General features: G+C 37.7%; 1 protein-coding gene across 5 annotated transcripts; it reads right to left on the bottom strand.

The window, feature by feature from the left end:
* Positions 1 to 1,735: 1,735 nt before the first annotated feature.
* Positions 1,736 to 6,693, bottom strand: rbm8a (RNA binding motif protein 8A). Of its 5 annotated transcripts, none has more exons than XM_061253344.1 (6): positions 6,564 to 6,693; positions 5,640 to 5,699; positions 4,399 to 4,479; positions 2,969 to 3,105; positions 2,247 to 2,383; positions 1,736 to 2,105 (listed from the first exon to the last, which is right to left on the bottom strand). In XM_061253344.1, the coding sequence occupies exons 1-6, from the start codon at positions 6,622 to 6,624 to the stop codon at positions 2,060 to 2,062; spliced, it is 522 nt and encodes a 173-aa protein (XP_061109328.1). In that variant the 5' UTR covers positions 6,625 to 6,693; the 3' UTR covers positions 1,736 to 2,059. The 5 variants fall into 5 exon arrangements, with proteins under 5 accessions (XP_061109328.1, XP_061109330.1, XP_061109327.1 ...); XM_061253346.1 differs by having other exon boundaries at positions 4,399 to 4,476; XM_061253343.1 differs by having other exon boundaries at positions 4,399 to 4,476; positions 6,558 to 6,655.
* Positions 6,694 to 12,988: the final 6,295 nt, after the last annotated feature.

Here is a 12,988-nt window from a genome sequence, read left to right as displayed (position 1 = left end):
TTGTGTCTGCTTCATAGCTACATTGTTCCATTAGTTTGTGCTAAAATAGACTAGTATTTTCCTAAATAAATAATTTAAGAACAGAAAATATATAAAAACTGCTTTTGTCAAGGTTGTCTCAATGAAGAGTGAATCCCTCTGAGTTAATGTTAATGAATGTTAAGTGGCATCAGAACCTCTTTCCAATATACCACCCTCTAGAATGTACTTGTTTTTGCTCTATACTCCAGCAAACAGTTGAAACAAAACAATCACTGAGTGGTTAAAGTGCAGACTTTCAGCTTACAACCATATTGGGTGAGCCATGTAGGAATTCCAGCCATCTTTATACATAGTCCCTCTCCCCCCCCCAATTTTAGGGGACCAAAAGTAATTGGTACATGGCCGCTCAAATGTTTATTGGACATGTGTGTTAAGTTTCATCACTAATTGACCATCAAGAGAAGGCTATGCTAGCATAACCTCAGAGCGTTCACCACAAGATGCAAACCCCTGGCACGCCTCAAGAATATAATGGCCAGGACACCGTTTGCAAAAAATGTACAAAAAAACATGGAATAAAGTGGACAGATAAGATGATGCCACTGGAACTGACTCACTTTTGTTCATTGATGTCACTGCTGACAGCAGCCGGACGAATGCCGAAGTATACAGAAACATCTTGTCTGCGCAGTTCAAAGCAAATGCATCTGATTGGATGATGCTTCATCATGTAGCAGGACAGCCAAAGATTTTTTCAGGCCAAAAAGTGTAATGTTCTTGACTGGCCAAGCCAATCACTGTACCTCAGTCCAACTGAGCATGCATTTCACTTGCTGAAGACCAGACTGAAGGCTTTGGTTGCTTTGAATAGCCCCCAAAACAAGCAGGAGCTGAAGAGGCCTGCATTACTGGCCTGGCAGAGCATCATCATGGAAGATACCCAGCATCTGGTGATATCTATGGGTGTCTTTAGGCAGTCATTGATTGCAAAGGGTTTGCGATTTGCAACAAAATTTTTTATATGATTACTTTATTTCAGTTTGTGTTATTTTGTCCAATTACTTCGTGACTGTGTATAAAAAGGGCTGTAATTCCTATGCAGTTCACCCAATATGGATGTAAAAAATCCTCAAATGAAAGCACTGTAACCACATAGTGATTTTTTTATTTCAACTGTTTATTTGCTGCAGTAGAGCAAAAAATTAAAAAATGTGTCACTGTCCAAATACTTACGGACTGCACCATGAGGCCAGTTTCACAGACACAGATTAAGCCCAAGCCTAGACTAACTAACATTTTGAATGGAGATTCTCAAAACTCAGTTTAGTCTCAAAGAATCTTAATCTGTTTCGGTGAACAATGCGTGATCTACAGTGTATCGGGTTAAAACAAACCTGTTGATTGAGCTGAAAACCATTTGCCATTTCAACATGTCAATTTTAATTCCAAGACAAACAATAAATCTCCAATAATGTCAATAAATGTCTTGCTGATGTTTCTAAACTCGCAAAACCATAGTTGAGGTAAACAAGGAATATGTTTTTATAAATTGTTTATTCTATTCTAAGTTGTGCAAAACAAAACCATTCCACAATATAAAAAATTATGTGTTTTAGAATTATAGTCAGATAATTAGAAATGGTTTCAACTTCAACATTTCAAAATGGTAAGAAAAGTAAAACTATGTTTCCTTACAGTATGCGTACAGCAAGGCCCGCTGACAAGGCTGTATAGAGTAAAGTCAGTCAGTCTCTTTGGTCCAATATCAACAATTTATTTATTTTAAACAGTTTAATAAGAACTGATAGTCCTACCAAACCACCAAAGACCATGAGTTATTCAGAGGATTAAACTATGCAGTGATAAAAAGAGTAACAAATTGGATAACTTATTTTCCTTAGAAAATGTGTAAACCTGAAAATTGACCATCTATTGCCACTTTAAAGACCTGCAAAATAAAAATGACATTTGTAACAAAATAACCTATTGTGAATGAAACCTTCTTGTCAGTCTCCCATTGGTTGGTGGAAGGGTCAGCAGTATGGCAGTAGCCAGTGAAATTGGAGTTGGGAGTGAATCAGCGCCGTCTCCTGTCAGGGCTTCTACTGCGTCTCCGCCCACTCCTGTTAAATGAGAGAAAATTGGTTTTCCTCTAAAAATAAATGTACCAACAGATGAAAGCCTATGGATTTAATCCTTTTTACAAGCATTATAAGCAAATTAGATAATTATTCATAAGAGATCAACCAGTAGGTAGAGCACACCTTCTTTTGCCTTTGGGTGGTCCTCTTACAAAGCCCCAGTCTACACTGATTGGTTGGCCCATGAGGTCCTGGCCATTCAGTCCATCCATGGCAGCCTGGGCCTCCTTATACGTCTCATACTCCACAAGTGTGTATCCCTGCACAAGGGAACACACATTTATAGATACAAAAAACTAAAATGGGCATCAACAAAGACAGGTGTAATTTCTTTGCTCAAACATATTCTATCAAGCATAGCTGATAATAAACAAAACAAACTACTAATTCAACAAGAAGGAATACAATTTTGCCAATATATATGAGGATGAAACATTTTTTGCACTCATGGATAGCTCAGTCTTCACTTGGATCTTGACATAACTTCCATCCATCCAGTAATACTGTGTATTTGGCATCATACTGCCACCCTCTGTCTAAATTAGGACACAACACCTACAAAAACAAAAGAAAACACTGGATCTAATTGCCTGTGTGCTTTATTGCATTTTCCATTTAAAACCTGTAGAGCAATTCTTCCTGTTTGAAAGGGGAAAACATTTGTTACCAATTCAAAAGCTATTAATATGCTCTCTCTTTAATGACACAAAGATCAGTAGGACAGAAAATGATTCTCTGAAACTCACTTTTAAAAAGCATAACTTCCTCACATTAATGTCAATTGTTGAGCCCATTTCAGGTCACACACACTAAATCAGTCTGGGGAAGTCTGAATTGCTCCATACCTTCAGATAGCCTGTCCTTCTGTCCAGGTTCAGGTGCAAGTTTTTGATCTCCCCAAACTCTGCAAACTTGTCATGGATGTCCTCCTCAGTGGCCTCTTCTTGTACCCCAGTGACAAACAGAATCCAACCCTCCACCGCTAGAGGGAAGTAGACGCATGCTAAACTTAAACAATTGGGTCTCCTCAAAAATGGTTGCGCTAACGCAAATACTGAAACACCAAATCCTGCCTGGAACTTTGTGGCAACTTCAATGCAATATTTTTTTTAAATGCATCAACCCCTGTCTGAATTGTAGTTTTCCTCCAAATTATTCATTGGTTTAGATGACATGCCTATAAATGGCATGTCATAACAAATGGGGTTGTTAAGAAGGCCAAGCGTATTCGTCAATGTTCAGAGTTTAAATAGTTTTTCTACTCGTTGACTAAGCCATCAATCAGCCCTTGCAGAGACTTATGGGATGCATCATCATCACTTGGTTAGACACCGGTCATATCACGGAAAAAGTTAAATTAACTCTAAGCACTTTCTCCTACGGAAATTTTCTGCGGCAGAGATCCAAATAGTTGTCCGTACAAACCTAACCACATATAATTCCAATTTGGGGGAAATCAGAATTTGCGTGCGTGTGTGTGTGTGTGTGTGTGTGTGTGTGTGAACAGAACAGTGGTGATGAAGATGCCTCATTAAAGTCAACATTTAACAGTCTCTTACCAGACAACCTGTAGTGTGTCTTCATTCTAAAAATCAGCCTAAATCAGGCAGGTGGGGGCTACAACAGCCAACCGTTTATTTCAGGGGTAATGGTATGCATTCCAGCGCCCATGCCATCATCTTGGTTTTGAGTCCTAGCTCAAGGATGTAATAATGGTACACCACCCAGCACAGTTTCCAGCCAAAAGGGTGCTTTACAATATAGCCACTACATTTTTGATGAGCCAGCACTCACACCTACCCTTTATAAGCTTCAAGTCTATGTGAGACAAATGTTTAGAAAAAGGTAGCATATGCTGAAATTCATTACTGAGAAAATAAGAACACGGTACAGTGCTGTGTCAGATCTAGTGGAGGCTTGACAGCATAGTATTTGTATCTATACCATTCCCAGCTCATTATGTTTTACAGATCATTATGTCTTACAGATGCTCTGATCCAGAGTGACAGTAATTTTGGATGGATACAGTCCCAAGAGTGATAGCAAGTACAAAAAGTGGAAGAAATGTGACCCCTTATTATTTGTTAGAGCTAGGTAACAGTACAGAAGATGGCCCTCTATGCTATAATGACTACCATGGGAATCACCACTGAGGATCCATAACAGCAGACATGACTGAGAAGTGCAGCATTAGAGAAAGAGAGGAGACAGAGGTCCCAAGGTTGTCTAGACGGTGTATACAGTCTAATTATCTCCTGTGTGTTCTTGCACTTACATCTCTGTGGGCCTGGCTCATCACCATCCTGTTCCACAGTGTCATAGTCCTCTCTGGCTCTAGACCTGGCTCCCTCATCTACTAGAAATAACACAAGCGGGTTATTCGGTGTCAAATCCAACAGAATCCAGGAAAGTGGTTGCAGCACCATCTCAGATTTTGTTCAAAGTTTGTCTATATAATGTCTGGGTCCCAAAACTAAGGCCTGTAAAAATGTTTTCTTTAATTCCAAAGTTTTTATATTTCTTTGGCCCTTTTTTGAAAATATTTTTTACAAATTTACATTCTCAAAAATGCCTCATCTGGGAAGCCATGTTTGGGCATTACCCTCTTGAAACATATTATTCCTAGCCTCACCAAAGTTTGTAGGATGGAAGACAAACATGTTCTCAGTATGACTTGAGCATTAAAAGTGTGTACTGCATGCCTAGACATTTCTATAAGGCCCTAGATTTGGAAAACATTCAATAAGTATTTCTTCTGCAAATATCTGTAATAAATTTGATTAATTGTGTCAATATTTGAAGTCTCTACCACCAATGTAAATGAAGATATTATGAATAAAACAAGGCGTGGTACCATATTTTGGTCATTTTCATAGGACCAAGATGGTATGTGGCATAGTGAGGAAGAACATAAATATGTATATCGAAATTGCTTGATGAATGGTTATTAAGGATACAAAGTGCCAATGCCCCTCATACAAAAATAGACACATATTTGAGAGATATTTTACCAATGGCAGAAAAACGTCCATTTCAGGATTACATTTTTTTTGCCTCAGTATTTCCATGGAAATTTCCCCTCTTTTCTAAGCTTCAAAATGGACAGCTCTCTGGTCTTCATGTTGGTTTATAATTTCTAACACAAATGTAGTCTTCACAGGGAAAAGCCAAGGCTAAAACAGAGTAGACATTGAGAACTATGTATTGTTTAACCAATCAATATAACACATCTGAGCAACAAGAAACACAATGTTCCAATATTTTTGCTCACATAAAAATTGGGTGCCCTGATAGAAGATATGACCTTTTGTAAGTTGGTTAACAAATAAAAATAAAAATACAAGGAAATAAAATCTGTAATCTCATGTACATATTTTGAACTAAACTCAATTTTCTTCAGTGTATAGCAAAAACAAAGGAATTGACCTTGCTCTTCCAATACTTTTGGAGGGGATTATATGTGGGTAAATGTATGGCCCCATCTATGTAACAAGAACAAAATTCAGGAAGACTCACCTGATCCAAAACCTCGTCCCTTCCTTTTTTTGGCCTTTTCTTTCAGCTTATGGATGCTCTCTGAAGATAAGATTACAAAAGCCTGGTGAAAAACCAAAACTAAAGCATGCCAAAATGTGAACAGAGAGAAAAAAAAAGAACACATTTCTTGAGGTAGGCAGTTTCATAGAATACAATGGTATTTCGATATGTAGATAAAATTAGCACATTCAATGAGCATACTGAGCAGATACTGAACAACAGTTGCAGGTTAGGTTTTCTGGTAGATAATCATAATCATAATACCAACGAGCAAACACTTATTACAAATAATTTCCCCCTTTTCTTTAGACCACTTTTAGTTTTGTGAGGTTCTTCTTAAAAATATTTCATTGTGCGCTTAGAATTATATTGTTTTGGAAGTTGCTACATTGTTTCCAAATTTACGATCAGGATCACAGCTAGTAGTTTTGAAATAACACATTTTGAGATTTAATTCTATCCAATTACTGAAATCCAATCCAAAAAAAGTTTTAAAATACTATCCCTAGTAGGTCTAACATTACTCATTCCAGCGCCAGTAAGCATGGAACTAACTTAGTCAACGTTAGCAGAGCTAGCTAGATAACGTAACGTTAGCTAACGCCTTAGAAATGGCGAACAAACCAATTTCTGTTAATAGGGCTATTGTGACTTGTTAAGACGGCCAGAGTTTAAAACGACAAACCAGCTACACTATTTGGCTTAGCGGGTTGGCTATGATTACGACGATTCATCCAAGTATAACGTTAGCTACTGTTTTAGCTCGCTAGACAGCTAACGTGCCCCATTATTAATCATCATGCGTTACGGTGTCCAAATAACAGGGGGAATGTCATGTCACAAGTCCAGCAAGAGTGGAAAAGCACAGGGTTTCAGTGCAGCTCAAGTATTAACTACCATCACCATCCTCATCCATAGGAAAATCCTCGCCTCCTGCTTCATGTAGGTCCAGTACATCCGCCATATTTGACAGTCAGAAAACAACTCGGGCGTGTGGACTGACTTCTGGGATATTGAGTGTGTCTCAGCAGGCTAGGCTACAGTTTAGGATAAATTTGCACCCATCTTTTGCATAACTTGTAACACATGGTCGCTATGCTATCATGTGTTACAACAGCATTAAATTATAGGGAGCAATGTACAAATTATTTGTTAAACCATACCATTAGCATTATTTGTAATTGACCAACCTCAGAGATTTGCAAACTGATTGCTAAAATAAATTGGTTTAAATGAATGCAATGTAAAGATGGACATCTTCAGTGTCAGTTAGTAGTGCATAATTCATATTGACACTCACAACTCTCAATCTAATAGTAGCCAATATTATTTTCTAGTGCACAAGATTGAGATAATTCATAGAAATATTCATGAACAGAAATCCAAACATGAGATTTTATGTAGTTCTCTTTCCAAACAGATTTTATTTAACTCTAGTGATTACAGTGAATGCTCAGAAGTTCTCATCCAAATCTAAAATGAAATTGGAATAATTTTAAAATGAATTAAACTAAATTAATTGAAAATCCTTCAAATTAAACCTGCATTTGACCAGGCTGATAGATGGGCACTATCATTATGATGTGGACATCCAGGATGACAAAACTGGGACTGCATTAAACAGAAAATCTTCAATAAAGATTTACAATATTCTCTACAAATATATGTGCTACTATTTTTAGTTTAAATATTGAATGAAAATGTATATATGAGTTGCTGGTTCTGTCTTAACACATGCTCTTATTATGATATACTGTTATTATAGGATATTATCCGATATAACTCAATAAAGGTCAAGAGAACATTATTGAATCATTACAATATTCCTGTGGTGGAAAGTATGTGGAACAACATATGTGCTAAACACATTTTCATTAGTTTTCCTTTTAAGTCTGAGTTTTAAATGACTGCAGTCAGCCTTTTAATCATATCCATTGGAATCTACTCTCACCACTTGCTTTGCGTTTGTATTGTCAGCACTCCACAGAAGAAAATTGCAAATGGCAGCATAATTTAATTATCAGCCTTCACCACCCAATGGCAGGACGCCTTGCCATCAGCAATGACAAATCATCTCTTGTCTTCTGAGGCCCCCTACATTACATTACATTATTGGCATTTGGCAGACGCTCTTATCCAGAGCAACGTACAGTTGATTAGACAATCTTCCCCTGGAGCCATGCAGGGTTAAGGGCCTTGCTCAACGGCCCAACGTCTGTGCAGATCTTATTGTGGCTACACCAGGATTAGAACCACTGACCTTGCATGTCCCATACCTTTACCTTAACCACTACGCTACAGGCCGCCCCTAACTCCTATAAGAATCTTCCTCCTCCCATGAGAGCTCATTAAGTGAGGAATACAACAGGGAAGGTATGATCCTTTGATTCTTATTTTATTGAATGAGTTTTGTTTATTTACTGAAAAAAAAAACAGATCTAGCTGGTCAGATCAAAATGTGCATTTTGAGAAGTGTTCACTTGCACTGTGCGAGTACAGAATTTGAGGAATTTAATGGAAAGCTGCAAAACCTGATATTTTAGGCATGTATTAAGCACTACTACACTGACAACTACACTCAATAATGAACTGCATACCAGTGTAAATTTTTCATTCTAAAATATCTGATCTGTTATTTATAATGAATTTATTGGGTGCAAGCAGGGAAATTAGATGTCTCTTGCCCTTATACAAGAGAATCTTACCATGATCTGTTGAGAAGACCAGTAAACAGGAACAAAATAAGGTCAAACTGTTATTGATATACTATAGCTAAAAGTATCAGACAACTTTGAATTCACCCAGTTGACCAATTAGATAAACATGTTGTTTAAAATTTTCAGGTGTCTTGTAAAAAAACAAAACAGCTATGATGAAGGTTTCTCTTGGTGGTTTTGGCCCTGGCACATAGTAAGAGTGGGTTCCTTAAAATATAATATAATAATAATATGATAATAATTTGTTATTTTGTTAAGTTGCAGTTGATTAGACTATGCAGGGGAAAATCCCCCCAGGAGCAATGCAAGGGCCCAACAGAATCTTATCATGGCTGCTTCGCTATCGTGCTTGAGCCACCAACCTTCTGTGTCCCAGTCATGTACCTTAGCCACTAGGCTACAGGCTGCCCCTTCAATATAGAAAACAATAGCAAGATAGCAATCTGATTATTTGCTTAATTTAGTAGTCAGTAGTTTCTGAAATATTGCAAAATATTGCAAAAATATTGTTGGAATGTGTTCATCCAAATGCTGCAACTGATTGTTGTAGGTTAAAAAACAAGCAATGTCCCATTCTGTTCATACTCACTGTCTGGCAGCACTGATGAAATGTGGTTCTCTACCTTGTAGGAAGCGAGTCTGTGTCTCTGAAACTCTCTGACACTCTAATGCATCCTGGACTTTTCCTCTCTGATGACCGATACCACTCAGGGCTTTGTAGATAGAGCAAAGAATCATGAGCTGACTGGCAAAGCTAGGTACATCTCCAATATCAAATCCATGCTTACAGCAGTATGTTATAGTATTTATGTAGATTAATTGCATTGTACTGTGTTAAGCTAGATATCACAAAAATAGTATATTATCTGTGGATAGAACCAAAAATTATAAACTATGTTTTGTTGAGTGTGTCACAGAGTCTCCGCTCTCTCGCTGTGCCTATATTGAGGATGGGAGAGCCCAGCTGCAGCCTCTGGTACAGTAGATCCAAAAAGAGCTGAAGCCTCTGGCTGCCTCAATCAAAGAGCAGCTCACACCTCTGGCTGAGTCCCTGCAGGCCCAGCTCAAGGCATTTAGAGACCATATCCAGCCCCAGCTTGAGGGCTTTTGGAAAACCTTGTTGGATACAACCAAATCCTTCACCAACTAGATCCAGCAGTGACATAATCCAGCAGAGCCATCACTCCAATGCTGACTTCCATCTGTTTTGAACTAACCTGTTCAATTTGGCCCTTTTAACGTGATATTGTTTTCATGAATAAAGTCCTTGAGCGTTAACTATTTGTCATCCCAAATTTATTCCAAACTGCAGGCCTGATAGGTCTTTGTGTCAGCATGTTCTTCATGATATACACTCACTGAGCACTTTTAGCCTTATTAAGTCTTCTGCTGCTGTAGCCTGACGCGTTAGAGGTTTGACGCGTTGTGTGTTCAGAGATGTTTTTCTGCATACCACTGTTATAATGTGTGGTTATTTGCATTACTGTCAGCTTCCTGTCAGAAATGCTGCTCACTGGATGTTTTTAGTTTTTCACACCATGCAAACTTTAGAGACTGTTGTGCTTGAAAATCTCAAGAAATCAGCAGTTTCTGAGATACTCAAACCACCCTGTCTGGCACCAACAATCAGTCCACGGTCAAAGTCACTTGGTGACATTTGGTCTGAAAAACAGCTGAACCACTTGATCACATCTGCAAGCGTTTATGCATTTAGTTGCTGCCACATGATTGAATATTTGCCTTAACAAGCTGGCGTACAGGTCTACCTAATAAAGTGGTCAATGAGCATATATATTCATGGTCATGGTATAATGATCTAAGTACTGTAAGTGTGTCAGGTTTATTATGCCCTACAGTAATGCATTTAAGAAGCTGTTAAGATGAGCTTTCCAGGCCACTATTCTGAGTGTGTAGATCATTTTTCAATTATTACAGTCCTGAAGGCCTGACTGGAGCCAAAGTAGGCAAAACCCAGTTGTATTTTGTTGATATTGCGGCAATCGATAGGTTGACTGCAGGTTTACTTTGGCCGGTTGTTGGCTTTTGAATAGTTGATTGTGTGCTGTACCCTTGATTGTGGACTATTTATGGTATGATGGTCTGATATTTTATCTGATATACTTTCGTCTTTATTCTTCATCCTTCATCCTTCTAAAAAATAAAGTTTTTGGAAAAATAAAATAAAAATAAAAATGTATACACAGGAAAAAACAAAAGAAACAATGTTTGCTGAGTGTGCCACAGAACAGAAGACACAACAATTATAATGTCTGAACAACACATGCAAAAGTGAAGGAACTGTACATGTTTTTTTTTATTTAAAGTACCAGTAGGACTGAGATAGAGCCAAATAAGAAGTGGAAGAATGAAAAATGGCTGGGGATTGAACACTTTCATTCTCCATACATTTTCTAAATGTATTACTCTTTGATTCCTTTATGTAGTACATTATAATGATAAATTCACTTCTTGTCAGTGCTTGCTGAGCTGCACAGTGGTGGACCGCCCTCATTACACTGACAACCATTTATTAGTAGAATAGATTTTAAGACCTGTTTAATGACCAGGCATCCAAGTAAATCTCTGAATTATTCATTACTTATGCACCAAATTGGAATCCCAGGTCCTCAAAGGTCTCTACAAGCCTTTTTCTGCCCAGGCTCTTACTCCGAAGTCCCTTGACAGAGAACATGCAAGCTTTTTGAACAATATGAACCAAAGAGAAATCATTATTATCATTTTTAATGAGGATTAAAATATAACTTATATTTACATTATGGACACTTTTACTAATTAAATGAACTGCTGTCCAAATCTTTGTAAGCATTTTGGAAATACATAGTTATAGTTATACTTCATTGGTACAGCAGAGGGCAACAGAGGTTAATAAATGATATTATCTAGGGAGGTTAGGTATTTTTCATCAATAAGTCAGACCTACAGGAGTTCTTTAATTCTGCTTGCTGTTCAGTTGATATCAATCAAGTTGTATTTGAGAAGATATCACACAGCTGTGAGGTAGACTATGACTTGTTGTCAGGTTTGACATCTAGAACAACAAAATCACTAGTCTTCCACACTGCAGTGGACCAAAATCAATGAAGAGACAAAACAATGGCATGTAGCCATGATAAAAACCCTTCTTCCTCTGCATCTGTGGATAAGACAAAAGTAAAGGGAATCCATTTTATTTTCAAATATAGCTTCAATCTATCATTTAGGTAAGAGGCAAACAAATTAAAGCAATCAATGCTGTTATTACTAACAGAGACTTATTTCCGATGATTCAGAGAAAACATGATCATTTATATTTTTGTTCAGGGAAATGTATAAAATCAGGCAGCCAAGGGAAAGTATGATATGGTGCTTTTGCTGGAGCCCTTCTTATTTATAATGACCTGGCCCTGCGCCCCCACAATCATTAACCCTGAATGGACTAATCAGTGAAGGAAAATGTCATAATATCAGCTGGACCACAGAATGTTCCATTTTCAAGGAATTTAAGAATGGTCCCAGCTGCTTGGTCTAGCTCAAGCCTTGGCCTTTCTGTTGCCAGGTAACAAACAGCCTATGCTTAGAATGGCCTCCTTGATTTAATTTTTTCTATGTTCTATTCCTCCTGTTGGAATATAGGTAGTTGTCATTGAGCCCCATTCAGGCTATGTACTTGTCCATCACAACAGCCCATAGACCCCCTAGCTGAAGGCTGTAGAGGCCTGAAGAGATACTGAAGATGCTGTAGAGCCAGGCCTGTATGACCTCGTCTTTCCCCATTTTAAATGAACAAATACCAATAATGTGAAATGCTGTAATGCCAGAAGCCCACGCTCACCTCCCACGCATAGAAAACACATTGAAAAGGACAGGCCATATTCCAGCATGGATAACTTCTTGGGTAAATTTGAATTTGTTTTCAAGTACGAAGGCAGGAGCTGTACCACAGATAACAGATGGGCCCCAAGCCCTTCCAAATATTTCAATAAGAGATCGCCTTGAGCACATCAAAACTTGGACAAATTAACTTTAATGACCAAGTTCAGAAAAGGTTTGGAATACATTTTTAAAACCTAAAGCAATGATATTGTGGATGTAAGAATATAACTATAAAGACAAGACTTGATACAAAGTTTGCAGGGCTATAGTCATATTCTGAAACACTTGAACACCAATTGTAGAACTTGCACACATGATAGCTTTTGCTACAATTTCCCTGCATACACACTGTATTTCAAACACTTCATACATTTTTAACCAGAAACGTTCTTCAACAAGTAATATTTGATTTATGTATTTGGGAGGATATTGCATAGAAATAAAACAAAAAAAACAGATAGCCTGTGTAATGAACTCTTATGCACTACATATTCTGTGTAAATGAACTATTATGCACTACATAGTCTGTGTAAATGAACTCTTATGCACTACACAGCCTGTGTAAATGAACTCTCATGCACTACATAGTCTGTGTAAATGAACTCTTATGCACTACATAGTCTGTGTAAATTAACTCTTATGCACTACATAGTCTGTGTAAATTAACTCTTATGCACTACATACTTAAAGAGTAACTGTAATAGAGTGCATGTGGTCCTTATTGGTCCATTTGTAAAA

The sequence above is a fragment of the Conger conger genome, chromosome 1 (genome assembly GCF_963514075.1).
Source record: "Conger conger chromosome 1, fConCon1.1, whole genome shotgun sequence".
Lineage (NCBI taxonomy): Eukaryota > Metazoa > Chordata > Actinopteri > Anguilliformes > Congridae > Conger > Conger conger.
The sequence above is the reverse complement of the archived record's forward strand: the minus strand, read 5'-3'. Positions and strand labels throughout refer to the sequence as shown.